This window comes from Macaca thibetana, chromosome 12 (genome assembly GCF_024542745.1).
Source record: "Macaca thibetana thibetana isolate TM-01 chromosome 12, ASM2454274v1, whole genome shotgun sequence".
Classification (NCBI taxonomy): Eukaryota; Metazoa; Chordata; class Mammalia; order Primates; family Cercopithecidae; genus Macaca; species Macaca thibetana.
The window spans coordinates 56,266,383-56,280,127 of NC_065589.1; the positions used below are offsets into that span (position 1 = coordinate 56,266,383).

Consider the following 13,745-nt stretch of genomic DNA (forward strand, 5'->3'; position numbering starts at 1 on the left):
CAGTGTGCCAACATCTCTCTCATTTCTTCTGTTATATTCCATAACAATGGTTTAAAACTGCTTAAAATTTTCTTTTTTTCTTTTTTTTGAGACAGGGTCTCGGCTCTGTCACCCAGGCTGGAGTGCAATGGCAGGTGCAATCACAGTTCATGGCGGCTTCAACCTCCTTGGGCTCTGGCGATCCTCCCACCTCAGCCTCCTGAGTATCTGGACACTGGTGTGCATCGCTGCCCCCAGTTAATTTTTGTATTTTTTCCAGAGGCTTGATTTTGCCATGTTGTCCAGACTGTTCTCGAATTCTAGGGCTCAAGGGATTCACTCGCCTTGGCCTCCCAAAGTGCTGAGATTACAGGCTTGAGCCACAGCACCCAGCCGCTCAAACTGCTTAAAGTTTTCTTTTTTTTTTTTTTTTTGAGACAGGGTCTCGGCTCTGTCACCCAGGCTGGAGTGCAGTGGCAGGCGCAATCACAGCTCATGGCAGCTTCAACGTCCCTGGGCTCTGGCGATCCTCCCACCTCAGCCTCCTGAATATCTGGACACTGGTATGCGTCACCGTGCCCAGCTAATTTTTGTATTTTTTCTAGAGGCTGGATTTTGCCATGTTGTCCAGACTATTCTCGAGCTCCAGGGCTCAAGGGATCCACTCGCCTTGGCCTCCCAAAGTGCTGAGATTACAGGCTTGAGCCACAGCACCCAGCCGCTCAAACTGTTCAAAAATTTCAATGCCACATGTTTCAAATGCTTAATCTAATTTTTTTAAAGATTATAGTTCGAGAACTTCATACCATCTATGCCATCACCATTGAAATCTCCGACAGCCACAGAGTAACCTAAACAGGAAACCAAAGGGGAGAAGCGTCAGGACAAGGAAGTTATCTTCAGCAGGCTTGTTGAGTAAGCATTCCTTGAAAATATTTTCAAGAAACTCCTTTAATTATGTAATATTTTGTCCCCTAGTCATAACAGGTTCATATGTATATGACACATAAATTTTAAATGAAACAACTCAGTTAAATACTCAAATAGGCTATTGTTATTATAAAACTACAATTGTCTTATTAACTTTACAAAGGAGTCTGTTAAAAATGGCAAATTTACAATTCATCAAAAAGAAGCAACAAATAAATTCTCTCAGCAAGTACTATTTCTGTCATATATGACTTGTTTTAATATATTAGAAAGAAATTTAAAGAGAGAACACATGTTAATAAGTCCTAAAGGCCAAAACTTTTATTTAACATCATGAATAAAACTTCAGGAGTTAGAATGCCTCCATTTGAATCTCTGAACAGCAAGTTACAAGCGAATGACTTTGGGCAAGTTATTTTGCATCTCAGTGCCTTGGTGTTTTCACCTACAAAATGAGAATAATACAATATGCTTGACTTGTGAGGATTAAATGAGCGAATACAAATCAAGTCACCTTGAGGAATGCCCAGAACACAGTAAGCATATCTTAAAAGCTAGCTATTATTATTATTACTGCACAAATAATCGCTCTCTTCAATTTCAATTACTGAAATGTAACATAACCAAAGTACTCATTAACAATTTGAAATTGTATATTCTGTATGTTTTAAAAAATCCTAATCTATTTCACATAAAATATTTTTCTGCTTAGAAGACCATAAGCAGATAAAAGCAAATATACCACAATTCCAAAAATGAGTAAATTTTGGTTTTACCTACCCAAATAACTGTCATCAAAAATAGCTTGTGCAGTCCGAGTTGCTAATTGGTTATTATACTTGATGCTGTAAACATTGGGGTCATATTTAGATACGATTTCTGCCACTTGATCCGAAATAAGCTGACCTAAAAAGAAGTACATAGATGTGTATATATATATAAAATAAATAAGCTTCGAATGGGATCTTTATGATTTTATGATGCAGATAATGTACCTGCATGAAAGAAAACAATATTAGATATTAGTGCTTCTAATTATTAGCCTTACATAATTCTCCTTGATCATACTCAATTTGAAAATGGATATTCTTAACTTAAAATTATTTCTGTTTAAGCCAGTACTTAAAATCAGTCTCTGTTAATAAAAATTTAAGAAAACAGGATTTGTCTTAAACCACTAGAAAGCAATGTTAAATATATGGAAAAATGAAATCAAAGGCTATCACCCAACTAATCCATTAAAACATGAAAAATTTACTGACACAATACTGTTACCTTTATCATCAGAATGACTGCTTCAATTGATATCTTTTTAACTAGTAATTTAAACATCTTTAGGAAACAACCTGAATGGAGAGTTCACCTTTGTTCACAACCTTGTTATTAAGCAGACAAGAAATCTAGATGACTACACAAAAATCAGCTTGCCCTCCATGCCAAGAAAGGATAGCTGGTTTATTAAATGTTATCTCCACAATATGGATACCATAATCTCTTATCATTCCTGCTGTTTTAGAAAGAAATGTGTAACAGCTAACATTTTCAGTCCTGTTCCCATCTGTTCAGTCACAGAGATTGAATCTACAGGACAGAAACACTTTCTCTGTCTTTATCACTACTTTATCATCTGGGCTTAAGCAGTACCAAGAACATATGAAATTCAATAAACATTTCCTGAGTCGAAGAACAGAGGAAAATTCATTATATCTTCTGAATAAAACATTATTCTTTTCCTCATTCTAACAACTACAATTCTGAGATCTGTGGAAAAATTCATTCTAACGTACTTATCCAGGGTGACATCTGCTGATTTTAATGTTATTAAAACAAAATACTATCTGCCAATTCACTGAGTCTGCTAGCTATATATTACATAAAACTTGTAATAAAATTTTAATAAATATATTAATAGTACTTCTCTGTCCTAATTTATTACTGTCCTAATTATTGCACATTCCTATTTATATTATTCTTATTTATGCAATACCTATGGCATTAAAAAAAAATTCATACATGTTCACAGCTATATCTCTTAAAAAGACAGAGTTAACAAGTAGTCCTAACTGAGAATCACAAAATTTAGTTTCCTTGACAGTTTTGGTTCCCAGGCATCCGCATCAGATACTTCCTTCCCCTCCACTGAATGACATAGTCAGCAATAAAGAAGAAAAATAAATCTGTATTTCTATACCTAACTAAAAAGTATTAATATCCCCTATTTTCTCATATGTACTTTAGAACTGCTATTTTTGTTGTAAAACAGTAAAACTCAATTATAATTTTTTAAAATCATTTTATTTCCCAATAGATGTATAATCCATAGAAATTCCAATTTTTCAGTTTTGCTATGTTTTAGAAAGAGACAGGGATCACATTCTGATCCCTGTCTGTGATGCCTGAATTTTCTCTTTTTTTATTCCCTCCTTTGCCTTCTCTTTCAACATTTTACTTATTCCTATTTTTCATTCCTTCTTATTCTCCTTCCATCCTGTCATCCTCCAGCAAATCTCCTTCTTTAGCTTCCCTCTCCACAAGACAAAAGCAAGCATCAGTTTTTCTACAAAGAAGCAATTCAGGAAAGCATAGTGTAGAATACAAGAGTAAAATTTGAAACTTTCAAATCAATATAGTCAAAGGATTTCTAATTCTTCCAAACACTGACAATGCTTGAATAACAGAATGCTAATACAAAATAGTTCAACTTATAAATAGTACTTTTTAGCAGAAACTAAACATGTCAATATATTAATGAGATAAATAACAGTATATCTCTAATGATACACAAAGAAAGCAAATATTTAGTTATCTATTTTCAAACTGTCAGCAATAATCTGTTGTACATATGTTCGAATGACAATTTAATTAGGCCTCCCAGAATGACTGAAGAATAATATAATAATGTATCTTTATATCAATGCCAGTTTAACATTTTTTAAAAACCTAATAAGGTTCTCTAATTTTATTTTATATATATTTTTTGAGACAGAGTGTCTCTCTGTTGCCCAGACTGGAGTACAGTGGTATGATCTTGCCTCACTACAACTTCCTCCTCCTGGGTTCAAGTGATTCTCTTGCCTCAGCCTCCTGAGTAGCTGGGATTACAGGCCCACACCACCATGTCCAGCTAATGTGTGTATTTTTAGTAGAGACGGGGTTTCACCATGTTGGCCAGGGTGGTCTCTAACTCCTGACCTCAGGTGATCGCCTACCTTGGTCTCCCAAAGTGCGGGGATTACAGGCGTGGGCCACCACACCTGGCTTTATTTTTTTATGTTTTATTTTTTTGGCAGAGACAGGGTCTCACTTTGCTGCCCAGGCTGGTTGTGAACTCCTGGCTTCAAGCGAGCCTTCCGCCTCAGCTTCCCAAAGTGCTGGCATTACAGGCATGAGCCAGGGCACCCAGAAAAGATCTTCAATTTTTAGGACGTCCCCAACACCTAGAGATCATTCTCAATATCAGTAATAAGAAAATAATCACTTAAATATCCTAACGAGCAACTTCAAAATACTTTCAAAACCTGCAAATTTTAGAATGCCACAGTTGGCCTATACAGATTGGTTTTGCACACTGCCTAATGATTGTATCATGGCCCCTAGAGTATAGATATGAAGAAGTATATATCACACACAATAAAAATAAATTACTTAAAATTACTATATATATTTACTTTTAAAATATATTTAACACAAAAGTATGTATTTACTCTTTAAATATTTAGTTTATTTTCTTCTAGGAATATACACACATTTAATATATATTATATATGTTATATTCTTTTAAAAAACACTGTGTAAAATGGAGTGTTTATATACTTTAATTGTTATTTCCATTTCTTTCTTTAAAATAATTTGTAAAATGTCATAGGCATACAATAAGCCAGGTGAATCAGTGACACATAGTCAATAATTGTAATTTAAAAAATATTAACCTACCTTGCCAATAAAAGCTACCAGGACCACCAAGAAGTACTCTGTCAGCCTAGATGAAATCACACAACAAAAAGGTATATATTTAAAGAACAAGTATCTCTCAAATGATAGAAATCAATGAAAAACATAAGATATATATGTATTTGTATATATGACTGACCAATTCAGTAATGTATCTTTATATCATTACCAGGGTAATTAAGATGCTTTTTTTTTTTTTCTTCTTCGTATAAACAAGGTCTTCCCTCACCCAGGCTGTTCTCAAACTCCTGGCTTTAAGCAATCTTCCCAGCTCAGCCTCTTAAAGTGTTGAGTCTTATATGTACCTGTCTATCTGTCTGTCTGTCTGTCTGTCTATCTATCTATCTATCTAATCTATATTAAGGCAAACAAAATCATAAATCTCAAATTCATCTAACTCAGTTTCAGTGGTTTTCACTGTATCTTTTCTGAAACAAAATTTAAAAGAAAAGTTATAATGTATTCATTTAATATATGAAAATATACAACTTCTTGTGGATCTTGGCTGCTTCACATATTTGAAATGAGGTACTAATGCAATGTATTATCAGGTTACAATTTTTTAAAGTCACTTCTTAATTTTGTATATTAAATTTGTGACTATATATAGCAAATTTTCTTTCTATAATCACTGAAGAATTTTCTGCTAAAGGAAATACTTTTAGTGTCTCAGATCTAAACAAGAGTGAAGTTGAGAATAAAATTTTCAGGGTGTATTATACATATACAAATTATGCTTGCCTAGCATTTCTTACATTTAACTAACTAAAAGTGTCTAATTCTAGGTATATTGTGTTTGAGCACAATATTTTAGAAATCTCTTCTTGCTGGAGGTAAGATACATTTTTTTCCCCTCCAAATGTACATATAGCCCTTCCAAGTTTTCAACAGACTATCTTTTGCCTTGGCTATGTAAAAGACACTTCTAAGTCATCAGCCCTAAAAAGACACCCTTTTCTCAGAAATGTGTTTAAGAAGGTGAACACCTAATTTAGCAATGACTTTCACAGTATGAAAGTACTTTTGGGGTTATGGTTGTATAGGCATAAATACAGAAAAGATGGACATTATATATTTTAAAAATATATAATACCTATTTGGAAATGTATCATACAAGTTTAAACCTAATATTTATTAATATACTTTATCTCTGGCTTACTTACATTCTGAATTTTGAGTAATATAGTATGAAATTTAGAGTATTAAAAACAAATTACCTAGTTAGGAGAGTTAACTATAATTATCAGTACCTAGTCTAGAAAAAAATTAATAAAATACAAATACAGATAAAATATAATTTGTTTTTTTTTTTTTGAGACGGAGTCTAGCTCTGTCGCCCAGGCTGGAGTGCAGTGGCCAGATCTCAGCTCACTGCAAGCTCCGCCTCCCGGGTTTACACCATTCTCCTGGCTCAGCCTCCCGAGTAGCTGGGACTACAGGCGCCTGCCACCTCGCCCGGCTAGTTTTTTGTATTTTTTAGTAGAGACAGGGTTTCACCGTGTTAACCAGGATGGTCTCGATCTGCTGACCTTGTGATCCGCCCGTCTCGGCCTCCCAAAGTGCTAGGATTACAGGCTTGAGCCACCGCGCCCGGCCAATTTGTTTTTAAAAATTGAGACGAGGTCTTGCTCTGTTGCTCAGGCTGGAATGCTGTGTCATGAACATGGCTCAATGCAGCCTCACTCACTGCAGTTCAAGCAATCTTCATGCCTTAGCCTCCCAAAGAGCTGGGACCACAAGCACATGTCACCATGCCTGGCTAATTTTTAATTCTTTGTGGAGATGGTGTCCCACTATGTTGCTCAGGCTGGTCTCCTGGGCTCAAGTGATCCTCCTACCTCAGCCTCCCAAAGTGCTGGGACTACTGGCATGAGCCACTGCACCCAGCCTACAAATTTTTAAAATAAGAAAAATGCTTTATTAGTTCTTATGCATCATATTATTTCAATTTCAGTTGTTTTCATACATTTAAGGCACTTCTCTTTGCTCACATTTCTAAGAAAGCCTACATATGAGCTTTCTAAGGAAGGGCTACACACAATCAATCAACATATTTTTTAGATTTCTCTAGAAAGAATACTCTCAATTTGATATTCAAAATGTGCATACTTCCCCACCACCAAAATAAATACACACACAAAAGAAAAGTAAATAAAGAAAAGTACTTCAGAAAATTTACCTTTGAACATTTAAATGGAATTCTTATTTTCAAAAAATAGATTAAAAATATTAATTCTGAAGAGAATATTAATTTAGTTAAAAATACATAGAGCCCTGCCTATGAGATTTCTTACAATTATTACACATTACATAAGTGAAGTCAGCTTCACTTAGTGCCTATAGGCACATAATAGATGGCAAACATGCGTGTTTCCCAGCTTTTATGTAACTCTAATTTTGTAATAAAGCTCTCATTAACAGCTTTTGTAAGAAAAACAATTTTAATTAAAAATATAGAACTTTAATATGCTATAAATTCATATAACTGGAAATGTTAATATTAAGTCATAATAGTTACCTATCATTTACTGAGGAGATTGTCTACTTTCCTCCATTCCCAGAGTGATGGGGGATGTCTCCCTATTTCAAATAAGCAATGTTTACTAGGGAGGGAATAATATAAGACAAAGAATGTCAAAATGAATGGATCGTTTTATTAACTGTTTTCATTAAAGAGGTAACAGCTGTAAAGGAGCTGAGCGACCAGTTTATTTTTAACCACAGTTTAGTCAGTAAGGTAGGTCTGAATCTCTTTCAGTCTTAAATGAGAACTTACTTTAGTAAAATCAATGCTGAATCCTCCTTGACAAAATCCCTGTCCATCAGCATCAATATCTTCTAAAATAAAAAGATTGGAAATATACACAAACCCAAAACAAAGAACACAAAACAAAACATGAGAAAACCTGGTATCACTAGAATCATAAGATAATGTACTATTTTCTGAGAGTGGTCATTCACTCGGGCACTTAGTTATTACCACATTCCAAGAGAGTGAGTATGCATGTTTATCAGCACCATTTACTCAGATATGGAAACAAAGATTAAATACCTGAACCAGTCACCAGAGAACAAAGAAACCAACTAAAATGATAAATTTCAAACCCTTTTTTTATCCACAATCCACAAAAAGATTATAATTTATATCACAACCCAACACACATTGTGTGTATAAAACATATAGAGACAATTTAAAATCTTACGAAACAGTATTTGTATTATTGCATAGAATACACTCTAACATTTTCTATTTTATTTCATTCTATTTTTTTAGAAAAACTATTGCGGTTGTGACCTACTCCACTGATTCCATAAAACACTAACAAGTTGTGATCTGCAAGTTAAAAGTTCTGATCTGAAATTCCTTTCTTCCTATTACCCTAAGACCTTTGTTGTTATTAATAGCAGCAAAGAGATACATACATTCCTATACATTATAGCCAACAACAAAGATGAATAACATAGCTCAGAATTTCAGGAAATGGACAGACCAGAACTTAATGCTCTTCAAAAAGTAAAATATAAAGCTCTCCTCACACGTTTAGTATGGAGATCTAATTAAAGTAACCATCTTTTCATGACACTTTCGGGTATTTTCCAACCATAGTAGGCTCAATAGTTTTGCTCTCGTGTAGTTGTTCCCTTTTTAGTAGTTCTCACAGAAAGGGACTAATTCTGAGCAATTAGCCAATTAATTTAAATTAATTTTAATCATGAGCAATACAGTACCTAGAACACATGTAAGGATGAATCTGAACACTTCCCCCTTATTTTACTTTGAGGATAACAGAGAACAATGGAAAACACTATCCTTCAGTTATCAAAGATTTACTGTGGCCAATGTTACAAATACATTAAAAAGTTGTACTGTTACTTTATTTGCCACCCAAATACAGGAACCAAAAATATCTGTTTTCAGTCATAAGGACAAACTTCTAAGGACTTCTGCCAAATAATCCCATCAGAAATTTTGAACCCATTTTTAAAACCTGGAAACTGCCCAAAGATTACATATTTAATATCTAAATTTTTTTAAAGTTTTTTTTTTTTTTTTTTTAAATAGCCTCAAGAGTATAATGCTAAACCAATGTAAATTTTTCTAACCAAAAGGGAGTGGGAAAATGTGGGGCTGGGGTTTCCAGCATCCAGTGAATCAGACTAAGGAATTCTGCTCTAACCTCAAGTTAGAGCAAGTCAGCTATTTATTTCCTTTATTCAAGTTGCATCTGGGGAACTATTTCAAGCTATTTATAAAGACATCCTTTTTTTGATTATCATACTGTACAATTATCTGCTTTATTTGGTTTCCCAGAATATCCAGTTAAAAAGCATGACTGTCCCTTAAAATTTTCTTAACAGGTATATATTAAACTGAGTGCTTTTGCCAATTTAAAGACTTCATGTTGAATATAAACTATTTTGGTGCAGGCTCTGGTACTTATTCCTACAGATGGTTAACACTTCTCCCACTTGTTAGGTCTGGTAATGACATTACAAATAGTAATATTATTGATTCTGATAGTAAGATCAGCTAGGGTTTATTAAGCCTTTACTCTGAGTCAGGTATTATGCTAAAGCATTTTACATGACATTATCTTTTTTAAGTCTTTACACCAATCCTGTGAGAGATACTATTATTACTCAATAATTTGTACAGATAATGGAACTGATGCTTAGGGAAATTAGGTAACTTGACCATGGCCAACCAACTAGTAAATAAGAGAGTGAGACTTGAATCCAGAAGTGCCTATACCACTACACTGCACTGTCTTAATAATATCTTTATCAATCCCTGAGTAATGACAAAGGGAAAGGAAAAGCCAACTAGAAATCATTACTGAGAAAAATCTATGTTCAAATAATATTAGCATCAGAAGGCAGACAGAAGGAACAGAAGATTCAGTCTGATCATGGAGTTGAAAGGGTATTCGCATCATATGATTCGTGGCTAGGCAATTTAGAACAGAAGAACATCTGATCTACTGCATAATGTCCTTTGTCATTGCTCAGGAAATGATAAGCATATTGTTGATTTCAGACAGTGCAGTGTAGTGGTGTAGACACGTGTGGGGTCAGGTCTATACTCTTATTTACTAGCTGGTTGGCCATGGTGTAGTTACTTAATTTCCCTAAGTAACTTGGCTTTTTGTTTTTTGAGGTTGTTTTTTATGCTTTTCCTAAGAGTCGAGGTTTTATCATGCAGTTATGAAAAAGCTGAAAGCAAATGTAATCAGTAATAAGGTAAGTTAGTAACAGACAGTGAAATTCCTTATCCAGGATGTCCACATAAGTCAGGTTAAAAACAGAACAAACCAACTACCCAAACCACCAAAACAAACAAACAAAAAGAAAAAACCCAAAAGCAAACAAATAAACAAAACAACCCACAATCTGCCACCAAGACAAGCAAAGTTACTAAGAAGTTAGCAATGTAGTCCCACAAAACTGACACCACCTCATAAAACCAATTATTGGTTTGCATAATTTACTGAAGTATGAAACAGATTTAAAAAAACACTAAATTTATATCTCTGAAGTTTTTTGTGTGAATTGGTGTTTTACCAATGATGAAACAAAGGCCCAGAGTGGTTAGGTGAATTACCCACAGCTATAGGTGGACTGTCAGCAGAAAATCAGAATATAACCCAGGTTCTGACTTCCACTCCTAAGTCTTCTTCTCTGAACAAGATGCCCTTCATAATTTAGGCCTATTATAGGTGGTTTAATATTTCAAAGGTTGAATCAAAAAGCATGTACAATAATCAAGGGTTACTGAAAGCGCCAGGCCTATTAGAAACAAAGGCATGCACTTTGCTTTTTTGTTTTTTGAGATTGTTCTTTAAGCTTCCCCTAAGATTTCAGGTTTTATTATTTAGATCAGGGTTCAGCAAACTTTTCCTGTAAAAAGCCGAACAGTAAATATTTTAGGCTCATAGTGTAGCAACTCAACTCTCAGAACTCTACTAGATCATTATAGATAACACATCAACAAATGGGTGTGGCTGTATTCCAATAAAACTTTATTCACAAAAAGAGGCCCACAAGCCACAGTTCATTGACCCGATTTGGATACCTTAGAGAATATAGCTTTAAATGACTTTATACTTTCTGTGCCTAAACCAAATAAGCGCATTCTGTGAACAAGGGAATCATCGTTAGAATGCATGTTTTCAGGAGATTTCCATGTATTCTTACATATCAGGAATTATTCAAACCTAGGTCATGAAAGCAGTAGGTATTCTTTATAGAAAAGCTGTGCTTAATACAGAAGCAACTGAAATGGAAAACATTTTCTATTGTGAATAATGTAGAGGAAAGGTTCTTTTGGAATAGACAAACTTAGGTTTAAATCCTCATTTGACCATTCAGAACTTCAACACTGACCTATTCTATATGTACCCTGAAAATAGTGAAAGTCAGTCAGAGCAGCTACTTCTCTACACGTACTTGATGCTCCAGAGTGGGTGGCTTGCTCCTTTTGTTTACTGCTGTTTCTTTGCACCTCTTTCTGCCCAGAATATCCCTACTCTCAACCCCATGAGATATGGAAATAAAATTGCTTCAACTATGTGAATCTCAGTTCCCACATGCATCAAATTAAAATAAGGGTGTATTGTGTGTGTGTGTACATCATATAAGTAATAAGTAACAAACCTGGCATACAATGGTTAACTCATTCTTCATAGCTATTAAATTATCTTCTCAAATAGGAACATTTTTGCAATAAAGAAATTAAAAATACAAATTTAATCTTCAGATTCTCTACATACTACCAAAGATGACAGTACCATAACCAAAATACCAACATAAAGATGGCGGTACAGATGGCATCCAAGCCCTGAGGATAAAGCCTCAATTTCCCTCATCCTGTGCAGTGTATGCTTTCTAACCTAATTTTTTCTCTTTCCTAACAAACAATACGGATTTGGGCAGGTATCACTCTTTTAATGTTCACTTCCCACTTATAATAGGTAGGATCAAAGTGTTGGGCTAAGAAAATAAGTGTTTATTGAAATAATCTGCAGTTTCCTGTAGGTTTAACTACTTAGAATTTGAAGGACAAAACAGTCCCTTTGACCTGGTATCACATGTCACCTAACATGGACAAAACAAATATAGGAGTAAGAGTCTTACATGTTGTGCATTTGTTACTAATTTTCTCTAATAAACTATGTGGTGACCAGTGGAACACAAAAAATAATGGCCTAAGGGCTCTAGGCATAAACACTATACTACATTTCAGTAATCTATTTTTATGCTTCTGGTACAAGGAAGATCTAAAGTAGTAGCTAATTCAGCAAAGGGTAGCGGGGCACAAAAGGATTGGAATCTCCAAAGATAAGAGGATGTACAGATTTTGGAAAAGCATAATCAAAATTATAATTGCTTCAAGTCATCTTTAGTCATGATATTAATTCCTTTTGAAATTTCAAGTAATATTAGCAAAGAGCATAAAATCCTCTGGATCACCAAAAGGGGGTGGGCTTGGTAGCAGGTTAACAAAGAAACTCTGATTAAGAGCAGGAAAATTCAGAGTCAAGACTCCTGAGTTCAATGTTCATCTTCCTATATAAACTTTGGCTCTTTAAGACATAATATTTTTTACTTTCAACATCATTATTAGTATAAAGCAGGAGTTCTCAAACTTTGGTATCTATCAGAATTGCCTTGCAGAGTCTGTTAAAAATTCAGGTACCCAGGCCTGACCTAGAGATACTGAATCTTTAGTTGTAGGGTCCACATCTTCTCTATTAGAGAAGCTCAACTGAGCATCTTTTGACTATTAGTCATCAAAAATACAGGTTCTTAAAATCATATACGAATGAAGGAAGATGAAAATGAGTTCTTAGAAAAAGTAAACCTGTTTACTTCACATTTGTAATCTCTTTACCTTAGTAGGATTGTTTTCATTTTGTTCTCGTAATATGTCTATATGTTTTAATCACACATACACACACACACACACATATTTTTAACAAACTAGGCTTCCCACCCCTCTTCTTAAAGGCTGGTACAATATCCTGTACATACGTGATCTGCATGGAGCATACTCAACAGTCTTTGTTCCATCTTGAAGAAAGCATGTTCCAACAGGCTCTCGCTCCTGTTTCAACTCAGTCCTCCAATGGTACAATGGGGCACAGGCCTAAAATCAAAGGTTTAGTCCATGACATAAAGATTTTCTAAAAATTTAGTGTTTCAGATGCTCTATACTACTTCAGAATATAACACCACTTTCTCTTTTTTTGAGATGGGGTCTCAGTCTGTTGCCCAGGCTGGAGTGCATTGACATGATCATGGCTTACTGCAGCCTTGAACCCCTGAGCTCAAGTAATTGGCCTTACCCTCTTGAGTAGCATGCGGCATGGGACCACATGTGAATGCCACCATGCCTGGCTAATTTTCTAAAATTTTTTGTAGAAACAGGGTCTCACTATGTTTCCCAGGCTGGTCTCTAACTGAACTCAAGCAATCCTCCTGCCTCAGCCTCCCAACGTGCTAGTTGTGAGCTAACACACCCACCACACCTGGCCAACTTGCAAAGCATTCATAGAAATTAATCAAACCTATCCTATACCTTAAATTCCTTATCATAGTGGTAAATAAAGAATTTAAAAGAAGTCTTTGTCTCACATTATTTCGAAGGCCATATTTGTGGTCCAAATTTTTTTTCAAAATAGTTAGAAAAATTGTTATTTCAGGTAGTATATTTCTTGATGTAATATGCTATGCTAAAGGTAGAGACCAAATTAGGTTTTGAACAAAGTAACACTCATGCATATGGAATATATCCCCTAAATTATACAGCAAATAATTTATTAAGAGAGCAAAAGAATGTGCAGTATTTACTTTATTTACTTTCCAAAAAAACTGACCTTTTTGTT

At 34.7% G+C, this 13,745-nt stretch overlaps 1 protein-coding gene across 2 annotated transcripts in view; it reads right to left on the minus strand.

Annotated features, from left to right (window-relative positions):
• ITGAV (integrin subunit alpha V) overlaps positions 1–13,745 on the minus strand; it is a 91,782-nt gene that overhangs the window by 43,307 nt on the left and 34,730 nt on the right. The window contains exons 4-8 of one of the 2 annotated variants that reach the window (XM_050752499.1): positions 12,892–13,006; positions 7,637–7,695; positions 4,843–4,888; positions 1,690–1,815; positions 786–830 (exon numbers count right to left, since the gene is read on the minus strand). In XM_050752499.1, the coding sequence (XP_050608456.1) occupies positions 786–830; positions 1,690–1,815; positions 4,843–4,888; positions 7,637–7,695; positions 12,892–13,006 (391 nt within the window). Of the gene's footprint in view, positions 1–785; positions 831–1,689; positions 1,816–4,842; positions 4,889–7,636; positions 7,699–12,891; positions 13,007–13,745 lie in introns of both variants that reach the window. The other variant, XM_050752498.1, reaches the window with a different exon arrangement.